At 44.7% G+C, this 20,161-nt stretch overlaps 2 protein-coding genes across 3 annotated transcripts in view; both read right to left on the bottom strand.

The window, feature by feature from the left end:
• Positions 1-7,547, bottom strand: part of CMTM7 (CKLF like MARVEL transmembrane domain containing 7) — a 58,795-nt gene extending 51,248 nt beyond the window's left edge. Inside the window, exon 1 of one of the 2 annotated variants that reach the window (XM_069088575.1) lies at positions 7,007-7,547. In XM_069088575.1, coding sequence (XP_068944676.1) covers positions 7,007-7,201 — 195 coding nt within the window. In that variant the 5' untranslated portion in view covers positions 7,202-7,547. The remainder of the gene's footprint in view (positions 1-7,006) is intronic. The other variant, XM_069088574.1, reaches the window with a different exon arrangement.
• A 9,559-nt stretch (positions 7,548-17,106) lies between these two features.
• CMTM8 (CKLF like MARVEL transmembrane domain containing 8) overlaps positions 17,107-20,161 on the bottom strand; it is a 63,763-nt gene continuing 60,708 nt past the window's right edge. The window contains exon 3 of the mRNA XM_069088302.1: positions 17,107-17,570. Coding sequence (XP_068944403.1) covers positions 17,455-17,570 — 116 coding nt within the window. The 3' untranslated portion in view covers positions 17,107-17,454. The remainder of the gene's footprint in view (positions 17,571-20,161) is intronic.

The raw sequence follows: 20,161 nt of genomic DNA, 5'->3' as shown, positions 1-20,161 counted from the left end.
GTGAATTCATGCTCTCTCATCCCCCCTTTTGCTAGTTACACCTGCCAGTCCCCTGATAAGGGATGCCCAAAGTATGTGCCAATCCAAAGGAAGGGCAGCCAAAGTATGTGCCAAATAGAGAGTAGGAAAGGGCAGCCGTGCACACATTGGTCTCCTTTTTAGAAATCTGTATCTACCTGAACTGCAAACTCGTCTCCAAGATAACACTAGCCCATCCCCTTTTAGAAATGTGCACCTGTCAGGACTGTTTTCTCTTATTGTGAAATTAGTCTTAAAAACAGTGTTTGGTTTGAACTTGGCGTCAGCGTACATTCAATGCTCTTTTGCCTCAAATGCTACAATACATTCCTTTAATTTTTCTCTTTTGGGGCTTGTTTCATTATTAAGGGCAAGGCCCAAACAAAGATTTCCTTTTAATAGGAGATATGCCAATCAATCAAATAACCAACCAATAAACATTTTTAAGTGTCTGCTATGTGCCAGGAACTGTGTGCCAAGCTCTAGGGCTGCAAAAAGGAGCAAAAGGCAATTCCTGCTCTCAAGGAGCTTACCATTTAACAGAGGAGACAATATGCAAACAAATATATCCAAGGCAAAAGACTAGAATTCAGAGGGATTGGGAAAGGCTTTCTGTACAAAATGGGATTTTTGCTGGGACTTGAAGGAAGCCAGGAAGTGGATAAGAGGAGGGAGAACCTTCCATACGTTGATACTCCCCTTTACACATTCTCCATTCCAGCCAAACTTGGTTGACTTGCTATTTCCTGACAGTTTGTCTCCCATCACCTTACCTTTGCACAGGCTGTGACCCTTGCCTGGAATTCACTCCCTCTTTACCTTTGCCTTGTAGAATCCTAGATCCCTTCAAGGCTCAGTTCAAATGTCACATCCCACAAGAGTCCTTTCCAGTTGAGAAGCCTCCCTTCTACCCTGGGAAAATTACTTTGTATTTTGCCCCAGTAAAGTAAGCTCCTTGAGAGCAGAAACTATATGTGTTTCTCTCTAGTAACTGGTATATTTAAAAAATACCCTTTAATTTGGATTGTTTCTATTCTTTCCCCTCCACAAATCACATTATATTTATCTGTTGAAACATCGTATCCCCTAGTAGACTATAAGCTTCACGATGGCAAGAGTGTTGCATCTAGAGACAAAATGGCTTTAGAGTGGATGTAGTGCTAGATGTGAAATAATCCCACTAGTCATGTGACTTTGGGAAAGTCCATTAACCTCTTTAAACCTCAACTTCTTCATTTGTAAAATGAGGCAGCTGGACTGGATGATATCTAATGTTCCTTCCTGTTTGAAATCTATGGTCCTATGATCTCTGCATCCACAGTCTCAGTGTCTTGCACAGAGTGATGTCTTAATAAAGCTAACTAGATAGGGGAAATTGTACAGCTGTCCTCGGAAATAGGAGAGCCAGGAAGGGACCCTGGGCTATTCAAATTTAAAGCACATTAAATATTTTGTCATTGGAGAGGGCTTGATGATCAATTCTTCTAATCGTGCCTCTGGGGTAGAGAGTGGTCTTTATCATGCTTCTTTTATAGGGAATAATTCCTACTCAGGGTGGCCGATGCCAGAAGCACTTGGCAAAGGAGGGGGGCAAACCCAGGATCAAGAAACCAAAGCTGTCTTGAGTCCAAGTGGGGTGAGCCCAGCTGCTGGATGAGAATCAGAGATGCATAGGGCTTGAGGGAAGGTTGCCAGAGAGTTGAGTGATGAGACAGCAAAGTCACTGAGCCAATGTGGGGGTGGGGTGGGGGAGAGGGTGTGGGGGTTAGAGGGAGGGAGGGAAAGAGGGAGAGGGAGAGAGAGGGAGGGAGGGAGAGAGAGAGAGAGAGAGAGAGAGAGAGAGAGAGAGAGAGAGAGAGAGAGAGAGAGAGAGAGAGAGAGAGAGAGAGAGAGAGAGAGAGAGAGAGGGCTGGCACTTGGTGGGCAGTGGGTCAAACAGTACCTCCACCTCTTAGCACTGAGCCAGGACAAGTCTAGCAGATGGCAGAGATAAGGGAAACAGATGGAAAGAGAGTTGGTAGGTGCCTGGAAAGATCTGTTACTGAGAGGTTGGGGGGTGGGTGAGGAAGAACTTTAGGAGATTAGTTTAAATGAATACACTGACCCACACAGAGAAGCCTCATTGGGGATAGGAAGTCTGGTAGCTGCATCCTGGGAAACTGACAAAGACTCATGGTCTCTGGCTCAGATAAGAGATCAACTCTAGTGATTTCCTAGCAGGAAGACTTTCTTCCCTCTAGTAGAAAAACTCTTGTAGGAAATTAACTTCTTACCTCAGGTCAGTGCCTCATTAGGGTGGGGGATGGGGGTCACAGAAAGGAAAGAGCAGTCAGAAGGCTGGATGAGCCATCGCTGGCATCTGGGAATGGATTTCAGAGTTTTGTGGGTTTAGAGCAAGAGGGAATCTCAGAGGCCCATCAGAAGTCCAATAGTCCAATCCCTTTATTTTACATGGGAGGAAATTGGGGTATAGTGAGGGTAACTGACAGGTCCTGACCACAGAGATGAATGAACGTGGAGAAAAGTTTATTTGGCTCTCACTTTGTGCCAGATTGAGGGACACAAAGACAAGAGAGGAATCCACTTCCATTCTGATAGGGAGAGTTGAACAAATAGTAGAGTGTCATCTACTGCTCAATTCAAATTTCAGAGCTGGAAAAACCCCAAGTGATTGCCTGATCTAACACTCTCATATTTTCTTAAGATTCTTTTCAAGGTTTTGGTTTTGTTCTAAAATTTTGTTGGACAAACATTTATTACTCATTCTTCAAGTGTGACTTAGTTGCTTACTCAAACACTGTGTTATAGGCTGGGGATAAGAAAGATAAAAACCCATGTCCCTTTCCCTCAAGGAGCTCACGTTCTATGGGATTTAAGTTTGAGTTTGACAGACTTTGCAAAAGGAGAAGTATTGGGCCACCATTTTGTTATCCACTGGTAAGTGTGTTAAATGAGGGAGGAGAGGTAGGAGAGAGAATTCACAGGGAGCTATCAATCTTGGGCCTTCCCCACTGACCACAGGAGCACTAGTCTTAAGGGCAGCTTTATCAAGCCTTCTCTGGCACTGTGAGAACTACAACAATGATATGGTTGGCTTGCTTCCTATTCTTCATATACTATATCCCATTTCCCATTGGTATTCCTCTAAATAAGGCTATCCCCCCTGCCTGGAATGCATTGCCTCCTCAAAGCCAACTCATAGTATTCTCAGTGCCTTTCTAGGTTCAGGTGAAGTAATATGTCCTATGTGAAGTCTATCCTGATCCTTCCAATTGCTAGTTCCTTTCCCAGAAATTACTTTATATATTTCATATTTAATTTTCTGTGTACATAGTGTTGCCTACCTTGGCCCCTTTGAGGATGGGAGATTTATTTTTGTCTTTGTACTCTAGTGCCTAGCACATAACAGGAACATCATAGATGTTTAATAAAAATTTGTTGCATGAATAGTAATAGCCCCCATTTGTGAATTGCTTTAATGACAGAAATCCTGGCCCCCAGAAGATTTGGTCTGAAGATCCCAGCTAATGATTGGGATGGTGGTAGTGGAATGGCCACAAGTGGATTGTGTGAATGACTGCTATTGCTGAGGACTTCAAGGGAGTAATTCTTCTCTCTTCCCTCCCAAACCTTCTTGCCAAAGTTCTGAGCAATGAATCAATCAGCATTTATTAAGCACTTACTGACTTAGTCTATGCCCTGTCCTATTTGAGGTGGAGGGGATACAAATCCAAAGAATAAAACAATCACTACTGCTTAGCAACAAAGTTGACCCAGTCCTTAAAAAGTCTTGGCTAACCAGTCTCTAAATCACTAAAACCTGACTGTCAAAACTCTTAACATTCACCTAAGTTGGGGAACTTCATTCATAGCCCAAACCTTCGGCTGTGGGGAAGCCTGTGGGTCTACTGTGGGTGTTCTGAAGAAGGAAACCCAGAGGAGAAGATCCAAGTGAAAGCTACTCCTTAAGTCTTAGTTCTGTTCTGTCTTCTGAGCAACAAGGCCTTTGCCACCTGCAAACGGTCACAGGGGGCAATTAAGCATGAGACAGTCTGGATTGGGGTGGGGGAGAGGGGAGGATGGAGCATTTTCTGCCAGCTCAATCTATCTCCACGCTGTTCTATCCTTTATTGATCATTGGAGGAGTGGTACTGGGGTGATTCACTGGGGCCAATGTTTTTGGGTGTGTGGGGGGAAGGTGCTTCTAGGCATGAGCCACTAATTCATCTCAACCTCTAAAGTTACAGAGACCTTACCAAGAAAAACATGCAACCCTACCCCTCAATTTTTTGAACATAGATTTAGGGCTGGAAAAGATCTTAAGAGTAAAACTGATACAAACTCTTCACTTCACAGATGGGGGAAACTGCGACCCAGAGAGTCATTATTTACCCAAGGTCATTTCTGGTACTCTTCCCTTGTACCAGCTACCCATAGTGCTCAATACCAGTTTTTTTTTAAGTTCTAAAGAAAGCTATGCTGCCTTGTATATAAGTCTCCTTCCATTTGGGTTATCTTACTTCAAAACTAAGGAATATTTTTTATATTTTCTTTTTAACTTTTGACAATGTAGTAGTAGATATGATTTCTAGTTAGCATTCTTTTTAAAGAAACATTTTAAAGAATTTTATTGATATCTTTTTGTCCTCACTTTCAGAACCTACCTTGGTCAAGACCAGAGAGCCATCTTCTTGCAACAAGAAACAAAAAAGAAAGAAGAAAAAACCCCAGCTCATCAAAACTGATGATCAGCTGAGCATGTGACAGTATTTGGGACAGGGACATCTGATTTCACTGTCCATAATCCCTTTAAGATATTCTGACCCAAATGCCCTTTAGCATTTTTAGCACATCAAGGGCCTCAGAGTGACTGTGGAATAAATAGACGGCTGGCTACCTCTACTCCAATGCTTGATTCTTAGTCACAACCTAACTGAAGCTATTCCGTCTCTGCTTCTCACCACCTCCAATCCCTTCACCTTCCATCCTACAGTCATTTGTTCCCACCATTACAATGACAAAAAAAAGGTCAAGATACACTTTCAAAAGTCAAGACTGGACCATCATCTCAAAAGAGAAGTATCCTTGTCAGTTTTTATTAAAATCTGAAAAGTGAGCTCAAGTAGATGGAGCTGAAGAAGAGGAGGAAAGAAAAAGATAGCAGAGGAACCAGACAGAAAAGGGAGGTTTGGAAAGACCAGGTAAAAGAGTAACATGGGATAAATCATTCAATCAACAACTAACCAGCATTTATTAAGCACCTACTATGTGTCAAGCACTGTGCTGGTACTGGGGATACAAAGACCAAAAAAAAAAAAGTGAAACAGTTCTTCCTCCCACAAAGTTTGTATTTGATCAGGAGACACATGTGTGAGAGATGGCCCCCTACAGGCCAATTCACACTTGCTAAACAAATATATTTAAAGAAGATAAGAGAATGCTTGTTGAATAAATTGTGAATAGATAATAATACTAATAACTCACATGGATGTTGCACTTTAATGCCAGGAGCCCTTCTGGCTTCTCCCTACCATGCCTGGGAGCTTCAGGTCTGCCCTCCCTCCTCTTCTAAGAAATAGAGGGAAGAGTGGTGGACTTGGGGTCAGAAGGCCTGGGTCCAACCTCTAGCTCTGACACTAGCTGCGTGATCAACCCAAGTCACTTAAGTAATGGCTCCAAGTCTCCATTTCCTCAGCAAAATGGGCATGATTCTTTCAGCTCAAAATCTATGAAATTTGCACATCCTTGAAAACTTGTGCTGAGTAGGTAAGTGCTACAATACCTTCCTGGAGGGCAATTAGGTGATGCAGTGGACAGAGCACTGGGCCTGGGGTCAGGAAGACCCAAATTCAAATCTGGTTTCAGACACAGAACGTGTGACCCTGGGCAAGTCACATAACCCTGTTTGTCTCAGTTTCCTCATCTGTAAAACAAGCTGGAGAAGGAAATGGCAAGCCACTGTAATGTCTCTGTCAAGAAAACCCCAGATGGAGTCATGGAGACTGAAATGACTGAACAACAGACGCCTCTCTGTACCTAACTCAGCTTTCGAGATTCCTTTTTGGTTTTAACAGCAGATTCAAGGTACTAACATTGATTCTGAAACTTGAAACGCCTCACACTTTCACAACTGCCGGGTCCTAACCAGGATCCCACAGTTCTGTAAACACCATCACGATGATACTGTCTGGCTCCTACCGCACTCCTTGGCTCCCAGAGCCAAAAAGAGGCATACATTCAACTCTGACCCGGCCCAGGAATCTCTGAAGTTACGCCAGGACGAAAGGCCACAAGAAGCAGAGTCCCCCAAAGCAGCAACTTGAGGAAGTGAGTCTCCAAGGTTTGTGGCCCGCCAAGGAAGCAGATTTTTTTTTTTTTATCAAGACCGAATGACTGAGAGACTTCTGCAAAACTTCGAACGGGGCCCAGGAGGGGAAACAGTATGAAAACGTAGTAGACTCTTGTTTGGAAGGAATGGGGTAGCCATCAGGGAGGAGGGAGAAGCCCTCTCCTTTCAAGTTCCTCTAGGTGAGGAGAGGTTGGAGACGCCATAACTCACAGTAGGAGGAAATGGGAGAAAAGGGGGAGAGGACTGGAGTGTGGGTTGTCAACCCGCAGGCTGGCTGGTAAGCTGAGGGGGCTGGGGGAAGAGGTTGGAGTAGTGGGGCTGCATAAGGATTCCAGGTGAAGACAAAAGAGTGGAGGCTGGGAGAAAGGAGAAAGGGGTTGGGATGAAGAAAGAGGGGGAGATTTGAGCGAGAAGAGCATTCCTCGGAGAAAGTAGAGACATCCGTATGCAGAGGAGTCCCGTTTCTCCTGCTGGGTCGGTGAGCCTGCGAAGCCGGGATGGGGACGCTCCGAGGTGATCCGGCAGTGGGTCCCCGGCACGCCGGGAGGAGGGAGAAGCCCCAGTGGTCTCTGTCCCTTCTCACCTCACCCAGGGTGCTGCCCCCACCCCTTCTGCCCCTTCTGTCAGTCCCCTTCTTACCATCTGCGCAACCTTGAGCAAGGCGGGGTAGGTGGTGGGGTAACCGCGGGCCAGCAGCCCCTCGGAGGGGCCCGGGACTGGGGCCGGGCCCGGTGGGGGCGCGCCCATTCCGACGATGCCACTGCTACTGCACGTGGTGCGAATAACCCCGGGGCCGTGAGACATGGCGCCGGGTCTGTGCGTCCGTGGGTCCATCTGCCGGGCGCGGCTGCAGCCCCGGCCCCCTCCTGCTTGCCTGCCAGCCTGCCAGCCTGTTTAGGGCTCCAGGACTCGACTAAACGCCCGAAGGAGGGGCAGGGGCCTGGGAGACCCGCCCCAGGGAGGGGCGGGGTCGGGGCGGTGCCAGGGACAGGTTACTGGGGGGCCCTGGACTGTGTGGGGTCAGTCTGCCCCTGGCAGGACCGGATTTGTTCTTGGTCTTGACCCTGACTTTGACCCTGGTCCGACCCAGCACTGACTGGGCTTGAGATGGAAGGGAGGCGGGTCAGGACCCCCAGCTCTTCAGACGGCCGCCCCTTCAGCTTCAGAGCCTAGCAGGGGGCGGGGTTAGGGGAGGAAGAGCCTGGGCTGGCCTGGGCGGAACAGGATCCAGATGTGGAGTAGAAGGGGGGAGGGGGCGGGAAAAGCAGCTGAGAGAGCAGCTGTGGGAGAGGTGGCCGCCGCCTGTCCTATCTCAAAATGAGCCCCAAAGTCCGGGCCCCTGGAATCCTTGGGGAGTTGGACTGGAGAGCAGAGGTCCCTAAGTGTCAGCCTGCTGGTAACGCTTCACGCGCAACGGACGCTTTTGGGATCCCCCAGAGCTAGCCTGGGACCTAGCCTCGGGGAACAGGAAACTCGCTCCCGTTCTGGCCAATTGCTCCTAGTGGAGATGGAGTGGGCCAATGGGGTGCAGGCCCCAGGCGGTCTTCCAACTCTCCTGGAGGGCGCGAGTTTCCTGCCTTCCAGGACAAATTCGGGCCCCGCCTCCCCACCACTTATTACATTCTGGGCCTTACGCTGGATATTTGTACTAATGGGGCCCCTGTTGAAGTCACTTAAAATGCAAGTAGTTGGGGGAGCGGAGAGGGGGAGAAGAATTTGCGGCTCCCAAAAGGTCCCTCCCTTCCAGTGGTCCCACGAGTGATTTCATGTGCTGAGTCTCAGGAAAATAGAAATTCTAGCCTCAAATTGTTTCCTTGAGCATTGATCACCAGATTCCACAGTGTTTATAGCAGCTGTTTTGCGGGATAGCAGAGAACTGAGATCTAAGCTGGTGCCCATCAATGGGCAGGGGGGAGGGAAGAGAGGGGTGGGAAAGACTGAACAAACTGCATCGGAACATGGAGATTATGGTTTGGAGCTGGAAGAAGTTTCAGAGGCCATCGATTTCCAATCCCATCGTTCTCCAGGGTAGGAAACGGACTCGGGAAGTTCCTTGTTGCCAGAGGTCTCACCCAAGTGCCTGGATTGTGACTGTGAAGCCGTGTCCTTTTCACTCCAAATCTAGTGCTCTGTCCTCCCTAGCACGCTGCCACTCCAGATTAAGACCCCCCCCCCCCCCCCCCCCCAATAGAAACAGTAAAATAAAACAAAGGGAAAAGATAGCCGAACGCTGATGAAAGTCAATGACCAGTCTTGGCTGAATGATGAGGAATGCTTCCTTCTCAGTGAAAAGATGGTGGACTAGGCTGTCAGATTGGGTAGTTTTGTTGATGGTTTTCTCTCTTTTCTTCTTTCATAAGGGAGTGTTCTGGAATGCAAGGCTTGAGTGACTGTGCATGTTTTAAGATCAATGACATTTTTAAAAATATGACTAAGCAATTTTTTTCAGGGGGCATGGGGTAGGAGGAGGCCTTCAGACTGTGTGAGCAACTTCTATATGGGCTTTTCTCCCAGAACCCACAACATAGAAGCTTAGAGAGTTTAAGGGGTCACTAAGAGGTTAAATGACTTGACCAGGGCCAAGCAGCTAGTACATATCAGAGGCATAATTCAAAATTAAATCTTCCTGATGCCCAGCCCACCTTTATATACCAACCCAGTGGTTCTCCAACTTTTCCACAGTGGTAAAACCTTTCTGTTTAAGCAAAACTTTGACAGAATTTTTGTTCTTTAACAGAACTCTAAAATTATTTTAATGCCAACTAACAAAAAATATAAGGTTCATATAGAAAAATTGGAGGTGTTTCAGGGTTTTCTAAAGCATATTTTGAGAACCATCAAGCTAAACTATGTTGCCTCTCCTTCTGTAATTTATAGTCTCAGAAAATTGTCTGGGTACTGCATTGTTAAGTGATTTGTCCAGAGTCACACTCATAGTAGGTGTTAGAGGCAAGTCTTCCTGACTCAAAGGCTTGCCTTCTATCCATCATGCCTCTCTAAAACCAGCAGTAATTATGGCAAACATAGGAGAGGTGGAGAGCCATTATGCTTTTTCCCAGCATCCCTTGTAATTGTTTTAATAAGAACAGGTGAGACTTTTGGGCAATGGATGGAACTCCTGCTTCATCCAATCTTCCCTGATGTGCATCAGGTGGGCTGGCTCAGTGAATAGAGCACCAGCCCTGGGGTCAGGAGGACCTGAGTTTGGATCCAGCCTCAGATACTTAACACACACAAAAAAACTAGCTGTGTGACCTTGGGCAAGTTACTTAACCCCAATTGCCCTCCAAAAAGCAATTAAAAAAAAAAAGAAATGAGGTGGGACTGGCCCATGCTGAACTTTTTTGGCTGCCTGTTGGCAGAGAGAGCACTAGACTGACTGGGTTGCTGAATTGCTGGGCATTATTTCCATCTTTTTGACATCAGTGTTCCACTGGGGGATGTTGGGTGACTGTGAGTCATGGAACAGCACAATCTCCAAAGCATAAAAACTGAAGACAGGACTTGTCTTAAAGACCTTCCTAATCTACAGCACCTACCATAATATGGTCCTGTTAGTCAAGCAGTACTCCTGAGAGCTGTCCTTGGTCAAGTCTTGCCTATTCTGAGCCGCTGTAGAAGAGCCTGGGGGTGTGCAGCCTGCTTTCTGTTTCACTCTCATTCTCCCCACCCACCCACCCCTACAGCTAACCATTGCAGAATCAGTACTCGATACTTTCTGGCTTCCTCATTTTGATATTTTTATTTAGCTGGCATTTGTGGGCTAACTCTTTACTAAATTCCCACTCCCATGCCTCATCATAGTGTGAAGGTGACCATGGTTCTCAAAAGGGATTGCTAATGGAAAGCAAGCCCCAGCAGTTTCTACACAGCCGAGGAGGAGGTTTCAGACATGGGCCCTTGATAGCATGTCTCTTGTCTGAGAACTAACCTAGTTTAATACAGGCTTATCACTAAAAAGGTTGGCCTGTAGGTGATGAATTTCTTTTCAGCTAGAGCAAACTGGGGAACAGATGAAATATACAAGCTACCCCTCCATTCTGCACAGTCCTCTGTACTTCTGTGAATATGGCCATAGTCGACATGGTAATAAATAGTGGTGGTCACATTTGAACCCGTTTTTTCGGGTTTTAAATCAGAGGCAGGATTAAAATCTGTATCAGTGTTCATGACCCTGCCATAGTTCCCTCAGATTTCTTTGTACCTTTGCCTAGATGTGACCTCTCCTTAGAGGTGCGATTGAAAACTCAAATGAATGCTGAAGTAAATAAAATCCTTTGAGCAGATCTACTCTTTACTCTTATGTTTTATTGTCAAGTGTTCATTGGCCAAAACATTCTTTTGGAGAGTGCAAACCAGAAATACTCAATGCTGAGTAATTAATTGCCTAAAGGATTTTATTGATTTGCAATAAAAGGGTAAGCACATCAAATTAAAATGACCCAACTCTACCAACAAAAATAGAAAAGTTTTGGAAGGACCATGAGGTGAATACAGATGGCGACTACAGATGGCAAACAGTTAAAGCACACAGTGAATTATTAATAGAATCTGAAAATTGATTCTTTTTTTTTAAAGCAGGAAGGGATGGGAGCAATTATTCAGTCCAATATTTTCAATTCACAGATGAGGAAATTGAGACCCAGGAAGAGGAAGGCCAAGTTCACAGAGTTATTTAGGGGCACTCATTCTGAATTCTCAAGAAAATTTTTTTTGCAAAAAGTCTTCCAATTTCCCACTGTCTGAGTAATCCCTGAGTCAGGAGTCTTCACGTCTTAAATTGATCCTGGTGTGGGATGGTTTAGGGTTTTGTTCTTGGTGTTGTTGCAAAGACAAAGTCTCCTTCCTTCCAAACTGAAACCAGAAGTAATTCACAGCTCACTTTGAATAATGGAAAAAATTATTGGAGAATCACAAGACAAATACTTTAGTCACCTAAACACCCACGCTGTTGAAAAGTATTCGTGAACCATGCCTCTCAACACTCAAAAGAGGAAATTCTGATTTCCTTTCAGTTAAAAATAAGTACTATTTCCCTGTGTGGCTTTCTGTGTAGTACGCAGAGCCAGAGCTCACAGAGACCCAAGATATTCCAAGGCACGAAGTTAACCATTATTTTTCATCAAGGCAAAACTGAGCCTGTGGTCTTCTGAGCCATGGACCAAAAAGAAGCCTTAGGCTGTGGGGAGGCCAGGCCTGAGAATTGGTGCAGGCCACTTTTCCCCCTAGGGTCATTACTCTGTATTACTGGTCAATGTTTCAGTAACTCTCTCCAAGCATGTGCACATGAGAGACATCTGCCCAGACATACCCGGATACATGCACACCCCAAACCAGGGAAGTGAAAGCCAGCTTCTGTCTAGGGCTGCCCAGTGTGCAGCACCACAAAAGCCCACTGGTACAAGCTGAGGGTTTGATTGGTGTGCTCAATTTTGGTGCCTGTTGGCCTTGCTGGCCCCACTTTCTTCTCAACAATTCAGCAAGTAAAAGGAGAGTTTCTGAGTTTCTTGGAGCAGGGAGGAGGGAAAGAAAGAGCTTCAGCAGTTATGGGGATCATAGAATCTTGGAACCAGAAAGGGCCTTGGAGGAAAGTCCATGAAAAGGGCAGTAATTGGTGGATCAGAGATCTCCAGGATTTGAACCAGATTTGTGTCTCTGTTCATCTCTCGGCCTCATTTTCCTTGTCTGTAAAATATGGGGGTGGGACTAGATCTCCCCTGAGATCCCTTCCCACTCTAAAGCTATCATGCTCTGATCCAATAGGCCAATCCTTAGTCATTTTACAACCCAGGAAGCTGAGAAAGGAAGCAGTTCCTCCAACATCACATAGCTAGTCAGTGGCTGCATGCAGCTCTCCTGACTCCCAGGACACTGTACCGCTCTGATTCCAAACCAGCTGTGTCCTAAGACGCCCTTCAGTCAGTCATGCTGACCCCAGGCATTCAAAGGTGTGGGCGATCCACGTTCAGCAGTCTTGTTTCTCCACATGCTTGGCTCCCATTCCTTTTCTGACTTGGCCCACAAAAAACTACCACTTTCTCCTGGATCCCTGCAGGAGAACCCAGGAGTAGTGGGTACAATTTGTCTCACAAGAGGGAATAAATGGAACATGGGCGGGGTCTTGTAGAAACACATTAATTAGCAGAAAGGATCAGCTTGGTCTGGTTTAAATTTTGTTGTTCCATAAGAGAGAATGATTTTCCTGTATTCTTAAAGAAATGGAAAAAATGGATACCTCAAGGGGGAGGGCCATGCACCCAGGACACATTCAGCCTGAGGACAACCTGACCACAGAAAATCACTTCCTCCAAGTCAGCTTCACCAGTGGGTTTTGTTGCTTCCCTTCTCTTGATTTTATTAATAACGGTATCATAGAATCATAGGGCATTTACGGCCCTCCTTGATCTGGCTCCCACCTACCTTCACAGGCTGAGTTTGTATTCCTCTGTACTGTTCAGGTCATACTGACTTGTTAGTCATCTGCCGTATAGGACATCCCATCTCCAGCGAGTCTCTGCCCTCGAGTGTCTAGAATGTGCTTCATCTCCTTGTCTCCACCTGAGAAAATCTCACCGTTTCTTCCACACGCAGCTTAGCTGCCCTCTGCTTCAAGGAGCCCTTGCTAATGCAGCCCGTTGTTATTGCTTTCTTCCTTTAAAAATGATGTTCTTTTTAATGTACTTTGCATTTTGTGTCCCCACTATCCCCCCAGCAGAGTGCTTAGTGCAGTGGACGGAGAGATGCACAAGGGGTCTGGAAGACCAGAGTTCAAATCCAGCCTCAGACACTTACTAGCAGCACTTACTACTGAACCTCTGTTTTCTTGGGTTCCCACAACTGTAAAATAGTGATAATAAAATATCTATCTGGGAGGGTGGCTATAAGGATCAAATGAGATTATATTTATAAAAAGCTCTTAGCACATAGTAGGAACTCTATAAATGTATATTCCCCTCACGTCTACCTTTTTTGTCCTTGGTTCCCTGCACATAGTAGGTGCTTAATAAGTGTTGAATTGACATGAACTTTAGAGTGGTAAGGGACCTTGGAGATTATCTAGGCAAGGGGGGGGTTGTTAACTTTTTCAATGTCTTAGACTCTTTCAGCATTGACCTGGTGAAGCCTCCAGACCCCTTCTCAGGGTGTTTGTAAATAAATGCTAAGTTTCAGTTGGAGGTTAGTAAAAATAAAGACCTAATTTTTTTTCCCCATCAAAGTTCACAGACTCCTGTCTATCCATGGGCCCCAGATTAAAACCGCTGATCTCAGCTAATTCTCTCATTTTTCAAGATGAGGGAACTGAGGCCCAGAAAGGCAATGACTTGACAAGGTCAATGACTAGATTTATATAGGTTCCTGGAAATACACCGCCTTTGCCCCCAACTCCCTGGCCTCGACATCGAACATGGTTATTCTTTATGGAAGGCTGAGCAGCCAAGGTCTTGGAGACAAAGTTCTTACCCCTCTTGGCTACTCATTCACTCTGGTTTGGTGGTTGTTACACTTGAAAAGACAAAAAAGACAACCTCAGTTTGTGTGTGTGGGTGTGGAGGGGCCAGTGGAGGCAGGTGGTGGTTTTTTCACCCCAAGCAAGAAGGGTCTGCAAGGAGAAGCCTTCACAAACAAGGGGACCACAGGCATGCCCAGCACATTAGGAGGCATACCAGAAGAATTTTATTTTATTTTGCACTCATTTATTGACTACTCAGTCATGCAAGATATTATTTTATTCATAACTAAATAAAAACTTACCTTAAATATAATAAAACAAACCATACCTTAAAACTAAAAGGGACAATTTGCAATTAAGTTAAAAGACAAAGCTGTTTATTTTTGCTCCTTGGTTGGTTCTTGAAGACATTGGGATGGGCCTGGGCCCCTCCTAGTTTACCTGGCCCAAGCTGGGTGCTTTCTATGAAAGGGGCACAAATCCTTGCTTTCCCCAGTTTTTGTCTACCTTTCTACTGATATAAAGTTCTTTAAAAAAAGATTACCTTTATTTGATCTTCACAACAGACCACAAGAGGTAGCCTGGGGTAGTGGTTAGAATACTGGACTTGATTCAGGAAGCCCTGAGTTCAAATACTCTCACATACTAGCTGTGTGACTTTACCTTCAGAGCCTGTGTCCTCAACAGTAAAATGGGGTTAAGCACCTACCTTCAGGGTGGTTAAGATTGAATGAGATAACTTTTGCAAGGTGCTTTGCAAATGTTAGAGCATTGGATTAATGTGAGTTATGTCATTAGGTAATACAAGGATTATTATGTCCATTTTATAAATGAAGTTGGGTTTAGAAAGACTAACCCAAGGTCACACAGTAAGGGGCCTGACCAGGCTTTGACCCCAAGTCTGTACTCCAAGGCCAGATCCACTGGGGATGTACTAGCAGGGCTCCTTGGTCAGGCATGGCTTGGATCACCTCAGCAGGCCCTTCCAACTCAGACTTCCTGTCACTGAACAGCTCCAATCACCCACTACTTACACAGACTGAGTTTTCCTTACTGCCAAGTGTTTCCCTTGCTCTAGGTCCCTTTTCTTGTTATCCTCATTGGTACATAGTAGGTGCTTAAAAAGTGATGGATGATGGATTGATTGGATCCCCATTTCAGATAGAAAGCTCTGACTCTATTTCCTTTATAACCTCCAGGACTAGTCAGTTGTGTTTTAAAGTAGGCTTTAAAAAAATACATTGGCAATGAGACTAATTAGATCTTGGGAACCTGCCCAGAAGAATATAGCTTTCCTTTGGATGATGAAAACCTTTCATTCCCCAACCTGTCCACTTTATATATAGATGGAGAGAAGGAAGTTCATTCAAGCCAGACAGCTCTTTATCATTTACATAGAACAGGAATGGAATGTAGCTCAATATGCCCTGCTGAGCCAGGGGGGAGCAGGGGTCCTTACACAGGAGGGAAAGCAAGCTGGGAAATGGACTCTAGAACTGCTGTTCGTCCTTCCTTCTTGAGGAGGACCAGCAGCATCATGAGGGTGAGACCTTGACTTGTGGGGAAGCCTATCACTGCACGGACTTTTTTTCTGTCCTTCTCCTGAATCTTTTGGCTAATCTTCTGCAATCTGGTGAAACCGAGAAAGATAGGTGGCAGGACACATAGAGTGTTAGACCTGAGTTCAAATCCTGCCTGCATTTCTTGCTAGCTATATGATCCTGGGAGTAACTTAACCTTCAGTTTCCTCAAGTGTAAAGTCAAGATAATTATCAGCACCTATGTCACAGGGTGGTTGTGAGCTTTAGAGAACATGTAAAGGGCTTTGTAAACTTGAAAGTGCCACATAACTAGCTAATGTTAAATCCCTTTGCTCCAGGTGGTGGCAGGAAGACCCAGACAGGAAGAGATTCAGTGACCCATCGATATGACCCTGAACACCAAAGGGATTTTACCAAGTTCATCCTAATCTAACTTATTCAGGTTTGGTGTATTTGGTGTGTGAGTCTGTCTTAAATTGGCAGATTTTGTAAAGGGCTCTTCACAAACTGTAATTTGTGATTGGAGATGGAGCCCCTGATGGCAGCTAAGCAGATGAGCACAATTCCATTTGTATTGTGTGTGTGTTTGTGTGTGTTTGTGTGTGCATGTGTATGTGTGTGCATGTGTATGTGTGTATGTATGTGTGCATGTGTTCGTGTGTGTCTGTGTGTGAATGTGTGTATATGTGTGTATGTGTGTGTGTGCCCAGGTGCTCATGTGCTATGCTTCCTACAGTGCCATCTGCCTCATTGTTAGCTCAAAGAGTTATGACTTGAAAGCCCAGGTTGAGCTAGCAGCTCTCCCCCTTTTGTGTGTTTGCTGTGAAACGTTCAGGGACTGCTGTCACCAATGGCCAAGAATGACGGTGATTTTTGGGAGGAGGGTCACTTCTATGTCTACAGCAGAGTCATAATTAGTCAATTTTGTGATGAGAGCAAGGGATCAGGAGACAGAACTCATCTGGCATTCTGTTGGGGAGAAGGACACCTATCCTGGGACACATTCAGGTTCCTGTAGCACTGAAGACCTGCCTCCTGCTAAGGAGGGAGGGCAGGGTGGGGTGGGCATGGGGGGAGGCACTGATGCCAAGGAGACGTATGCTCTGGGTCAGGTTATCCCTACTACTGAGTGTAGAGCCTGGCAATATGGGGCTCACCTGCGGGGTGGCTGGGCAGGAGGGAGAAGAGGATAAATATTCCAGCCTGGGGCCAAGTCTGGGTCCCCCAACTGTAGTTTTGGTTCTGGTTCAGGCATGGACCAAAAGCCATTTCTGGGGACCGTCTATTTCACTGTCACTTGGCTTGGCTACACCATTTTAAATTGTGTTCAGCTCAATGAATTCATTTTGAAAGACTTTCGGAACAGGACTTCAGAACATGTACAATGTTCAGAACAGGGCAATGATACCAAACTTAAGTCATACATGAAGATCTCTGTGGAGCACATAGTGACTTAGAAAACCACATATTAACATTATCTATGTTCTCATGCATTTTTATGTATTTTATGATGTATTTCTCAATTAACATTTAAATGTGGTTTGGCCAACCCTCATGCCTCTGCTGTAGAATGCAGTAGCCCAAAGGCAGTGACTTTAAGTGTGCACTGGCCTTGCTCTCATGATCCAGGGAGAAGGCTTCTCCTAAATAATCTTGCATGTCCTCCATTGTCCCATGGAGCCATGCACTTTGGTTGTAGTGACATGTATTGTTTTTCTCAAATGTCCCCCAAAACTCAGACACTGAAGTTCATGGGTGATTTTTAAACATTTAATCAAAAAAAAAAAGTCTGGCATTTTAAAGGTTAGATTTACAAACTGGATGTGTTCTTAACATTAGCAACTCTGTTACTTATTGTCTAGGAAAAAATAGGATTTAAGAAGTTTATAACAATGTATTGAAAAGGTTTTGTCCTAAGGATTTACAGTGTTTTGTAAACAAGTATCCATTTTACTTGCAACTGAACATAGCGACCACAATGAAACTAAGTGTACAAAAACACGCCAAAAACACTGTTCTCTGGAAATGTACATCCTACCCATGGCGGCTTTTACAGCAATGTTCTTTTCCATTAATTGTCATTGTCGAAATGGTGATCACTGTACTGTCTGGGATCGCCATGATAGAAAGCTGAAGTATGTGTTCCCAGCATAGCAGATTGTGACCACGAAGGCAAAGAACTGTGGGAATGGAAACAGGGTTGGAGCGTAGTGTTATAAAACATCCTAATGAATGAATTCAAGGATCTATCCTCCCTTGACTCACACATTAGCACAACGATCTAGGTAGAAATGACTTTATTGATTCAACTCTCTTATTTCACTGCCTGTTGTTGGTTGCTCAAATTTTGCTTTGAGAAGAAGTTGCAACCATGTGTAGTTATGTGTCAAATGGTCATAGAAGGTGGGGGCCATCTCCAGTCGTCCTGATCTATATCTGGCCACTGGATCCAGGTAGCTTCGAAGAAGAGAGTGAGGCTGGTGACTTTGAACAGCCCTCCTTCACTTAAATCCAATTCACTTGCAAGTCATGGCATTACCTTCCTGAAGTCATGGTCCTCTTTGAGAGGAAGGACAAACAACCATCTGTCAGTAGATCCCAGCCCAAGCCTCATTTGGTCATTGTATGGGTCTGATGACTCAGAGTGAGTATAAATAGCAATAGCAATTTGTTTTGTTTTGTCCAGAAACCCAGAGGGTCTTCCCCTCCCAGACTTCATTCATTCATTCATTCATTTTACTAGGTAAAAGAGACCATTCTTTGCCTCATTTTTTTAACCTTGCCTTAATCACTGAATGGGTGTTGTCTCAGACAAACTGAGACCTGGGAAAGACCTCAGCTTAAAAAGGCTAGGTCTCCACTGCATCCAGGGCCATCTCTAGGCATCCTGATCTATATCTGGTCACTGGATCCAGGTGGCTGCCGAGGAGAGAGTGAGGCTGGTGACTTTGCACAGCCCTGCCTCACTTAAATCCAATTCACTTGCATGTCATGGCATCACCTTCCTGATGTCCTGGTCCTCTTGGAGAAGGAAGGACGATGACAATAACAGCAATGTAGTGTAGAATATAAATGATATTTACATCCTTAAGGGATCTTTGAAGTCCTGAGATTCTCTAGTCTGATTCTCTTATTTAACCAATGACAAAACAGTCCAGGGAAGTTAAGCAATGTCTCCAGTTATATAGGCAGTAAGTACCTGAGTCAGGATTTGAACTTGGGTCCTCCAACTCCAGATCCTGTGTTTTCCTTACTGTCCTACACTGACTCTTGACATTTTCATTTAGTCTTTATAACAGTGCCTTGGGCATTTTGGGGAGGAGAGAAGGGAAGATCAGAATTGGTGAGTTCATCTGTATAGGGAGAGAACTGTTGGGGAGGAAATTCCCTTTATTACTGTAGCTTATAGACTCATTGCTGCCTGGGGGTGCTGAGAGGTTACCTGACTGGCTCCAGATCCCACAGTCAGGAGGTCAGAGGTCTTCCTGAGGCTGAGGCCAGCTTTCTATCCACTCTGCCTTACAATCTCTCTCCTTGTACATAGTAGTCACTTAATAAATGCTCATTAACTTGAATGTGGGGACAATAAGAATGAATAATGCTAAAATTCACATGATGCTTCAAGTAACAAGCACTTATTTTTTCAAAAGTTAAAAAGAAGTCTCCCTCCTACCTCTCCCTGCCCTTGAAAGAAAAATAAAAATAAAATCCTCATAACAAATATACCTCATAACAAAAAACAAACAAAAATCCTATAACAAATAATCAAGCAAAACAAATTTTCAGATTGGCTATATCCTTTACAATTTACAAATAGTTCTAACATGTTATCTCAGTTTCTTCTTCTGTAAAATGGAGATAATAATAGCACCTGTATCATAGGCTTGTCATAAGATTTATAAAGCCTTTGCAAAGGCAAGATCAAGTATTATGGGTAGTTTTATCCCCATTTTCCAGGTGAGGAAACAGTTAAATGACTCATAGGCACTTAAGAAATGTTGATTGATTGATTATTCAATTACCCCCAACACAGTAAGGGGCTGAATGAGGATTTGAATCTGGGTCTTTTGTCCCCAAAACCTACAGTATTCTTTCCACTGCACTACAGCTGCCTATAAAAAGATCTGTAATCAAAGTGAATTCTACAAAATGTGTCTTCTGTGGGGATCACAAATTTCCTGGAGAGCTCTTTCTTCATATGAGACAGAAAGTACAATGAGAAGAAAGTCCCCATTTCTAAGCTTGCACTCAGTCTTCTCATCTACTTCAGGAAGTCCTCTCTATAGATTAACTGTTTTTCTCTGTCTCTAATCTGTTGATTGATTCTGGAAAATGTGATTCCTATACATTCCTTTGGATTCCCAGCCCATCCCTCTTTCACAGAAGTATGCTGGCAATGGCCACAGTCATGTCTTAAACATAGAGAAGTCTGGAATAATCTTAACTTCCTGCTTTCCCTGGCTCCTTCCAAGTCCCAGCTAAAATCCCATCTTTTACAGGAAGCCTTTCACAACCCTCTCAATTCTAGCTAACCTTCCTTCCCTTATTTCCTCTTCATCCCCTATATAATGGGTTTGTATATATTTGTTTGCATGTTGTCTCCCCCATTAGATTACAAGCTCCTTGAGGGCAGGCCTTATCGTTTGCCTTTTTGTGTCCCAAGTGTTTAGCACAGTGCCTGGCATATTGTTTATTCATTTAGTCGGGCCTGACTCTTCATGACGCCATGGACCATATCATACCAGGCCCTTTTATCCTCCACTATCTCCCAAAGTCTGTCCCAGCACATAGTAGGTACTTAAT

This window comes from Petaurus breviceps, unplaced genomic scaffold (genome assembly GCF_028583685.1).
Source record: "Petaurus breviceps papuanus isolate PSGF00001 unplaced genomic scaffold, PetGlider_PUasm1.0 185, whole genome shotgun sequence".
Classification (NCBI taxonomy): Eukaryota; Metazoa; Chordata; class Mammalia; order Diprotodontia; family Petauridae; genus Petaurus; species Petaurus breviceps.
The sequence above is the reverse complement of the archived record's forward strand: the minus strand, read 5'-3'. Positions and strand labels throughout refer to the sequence as shown.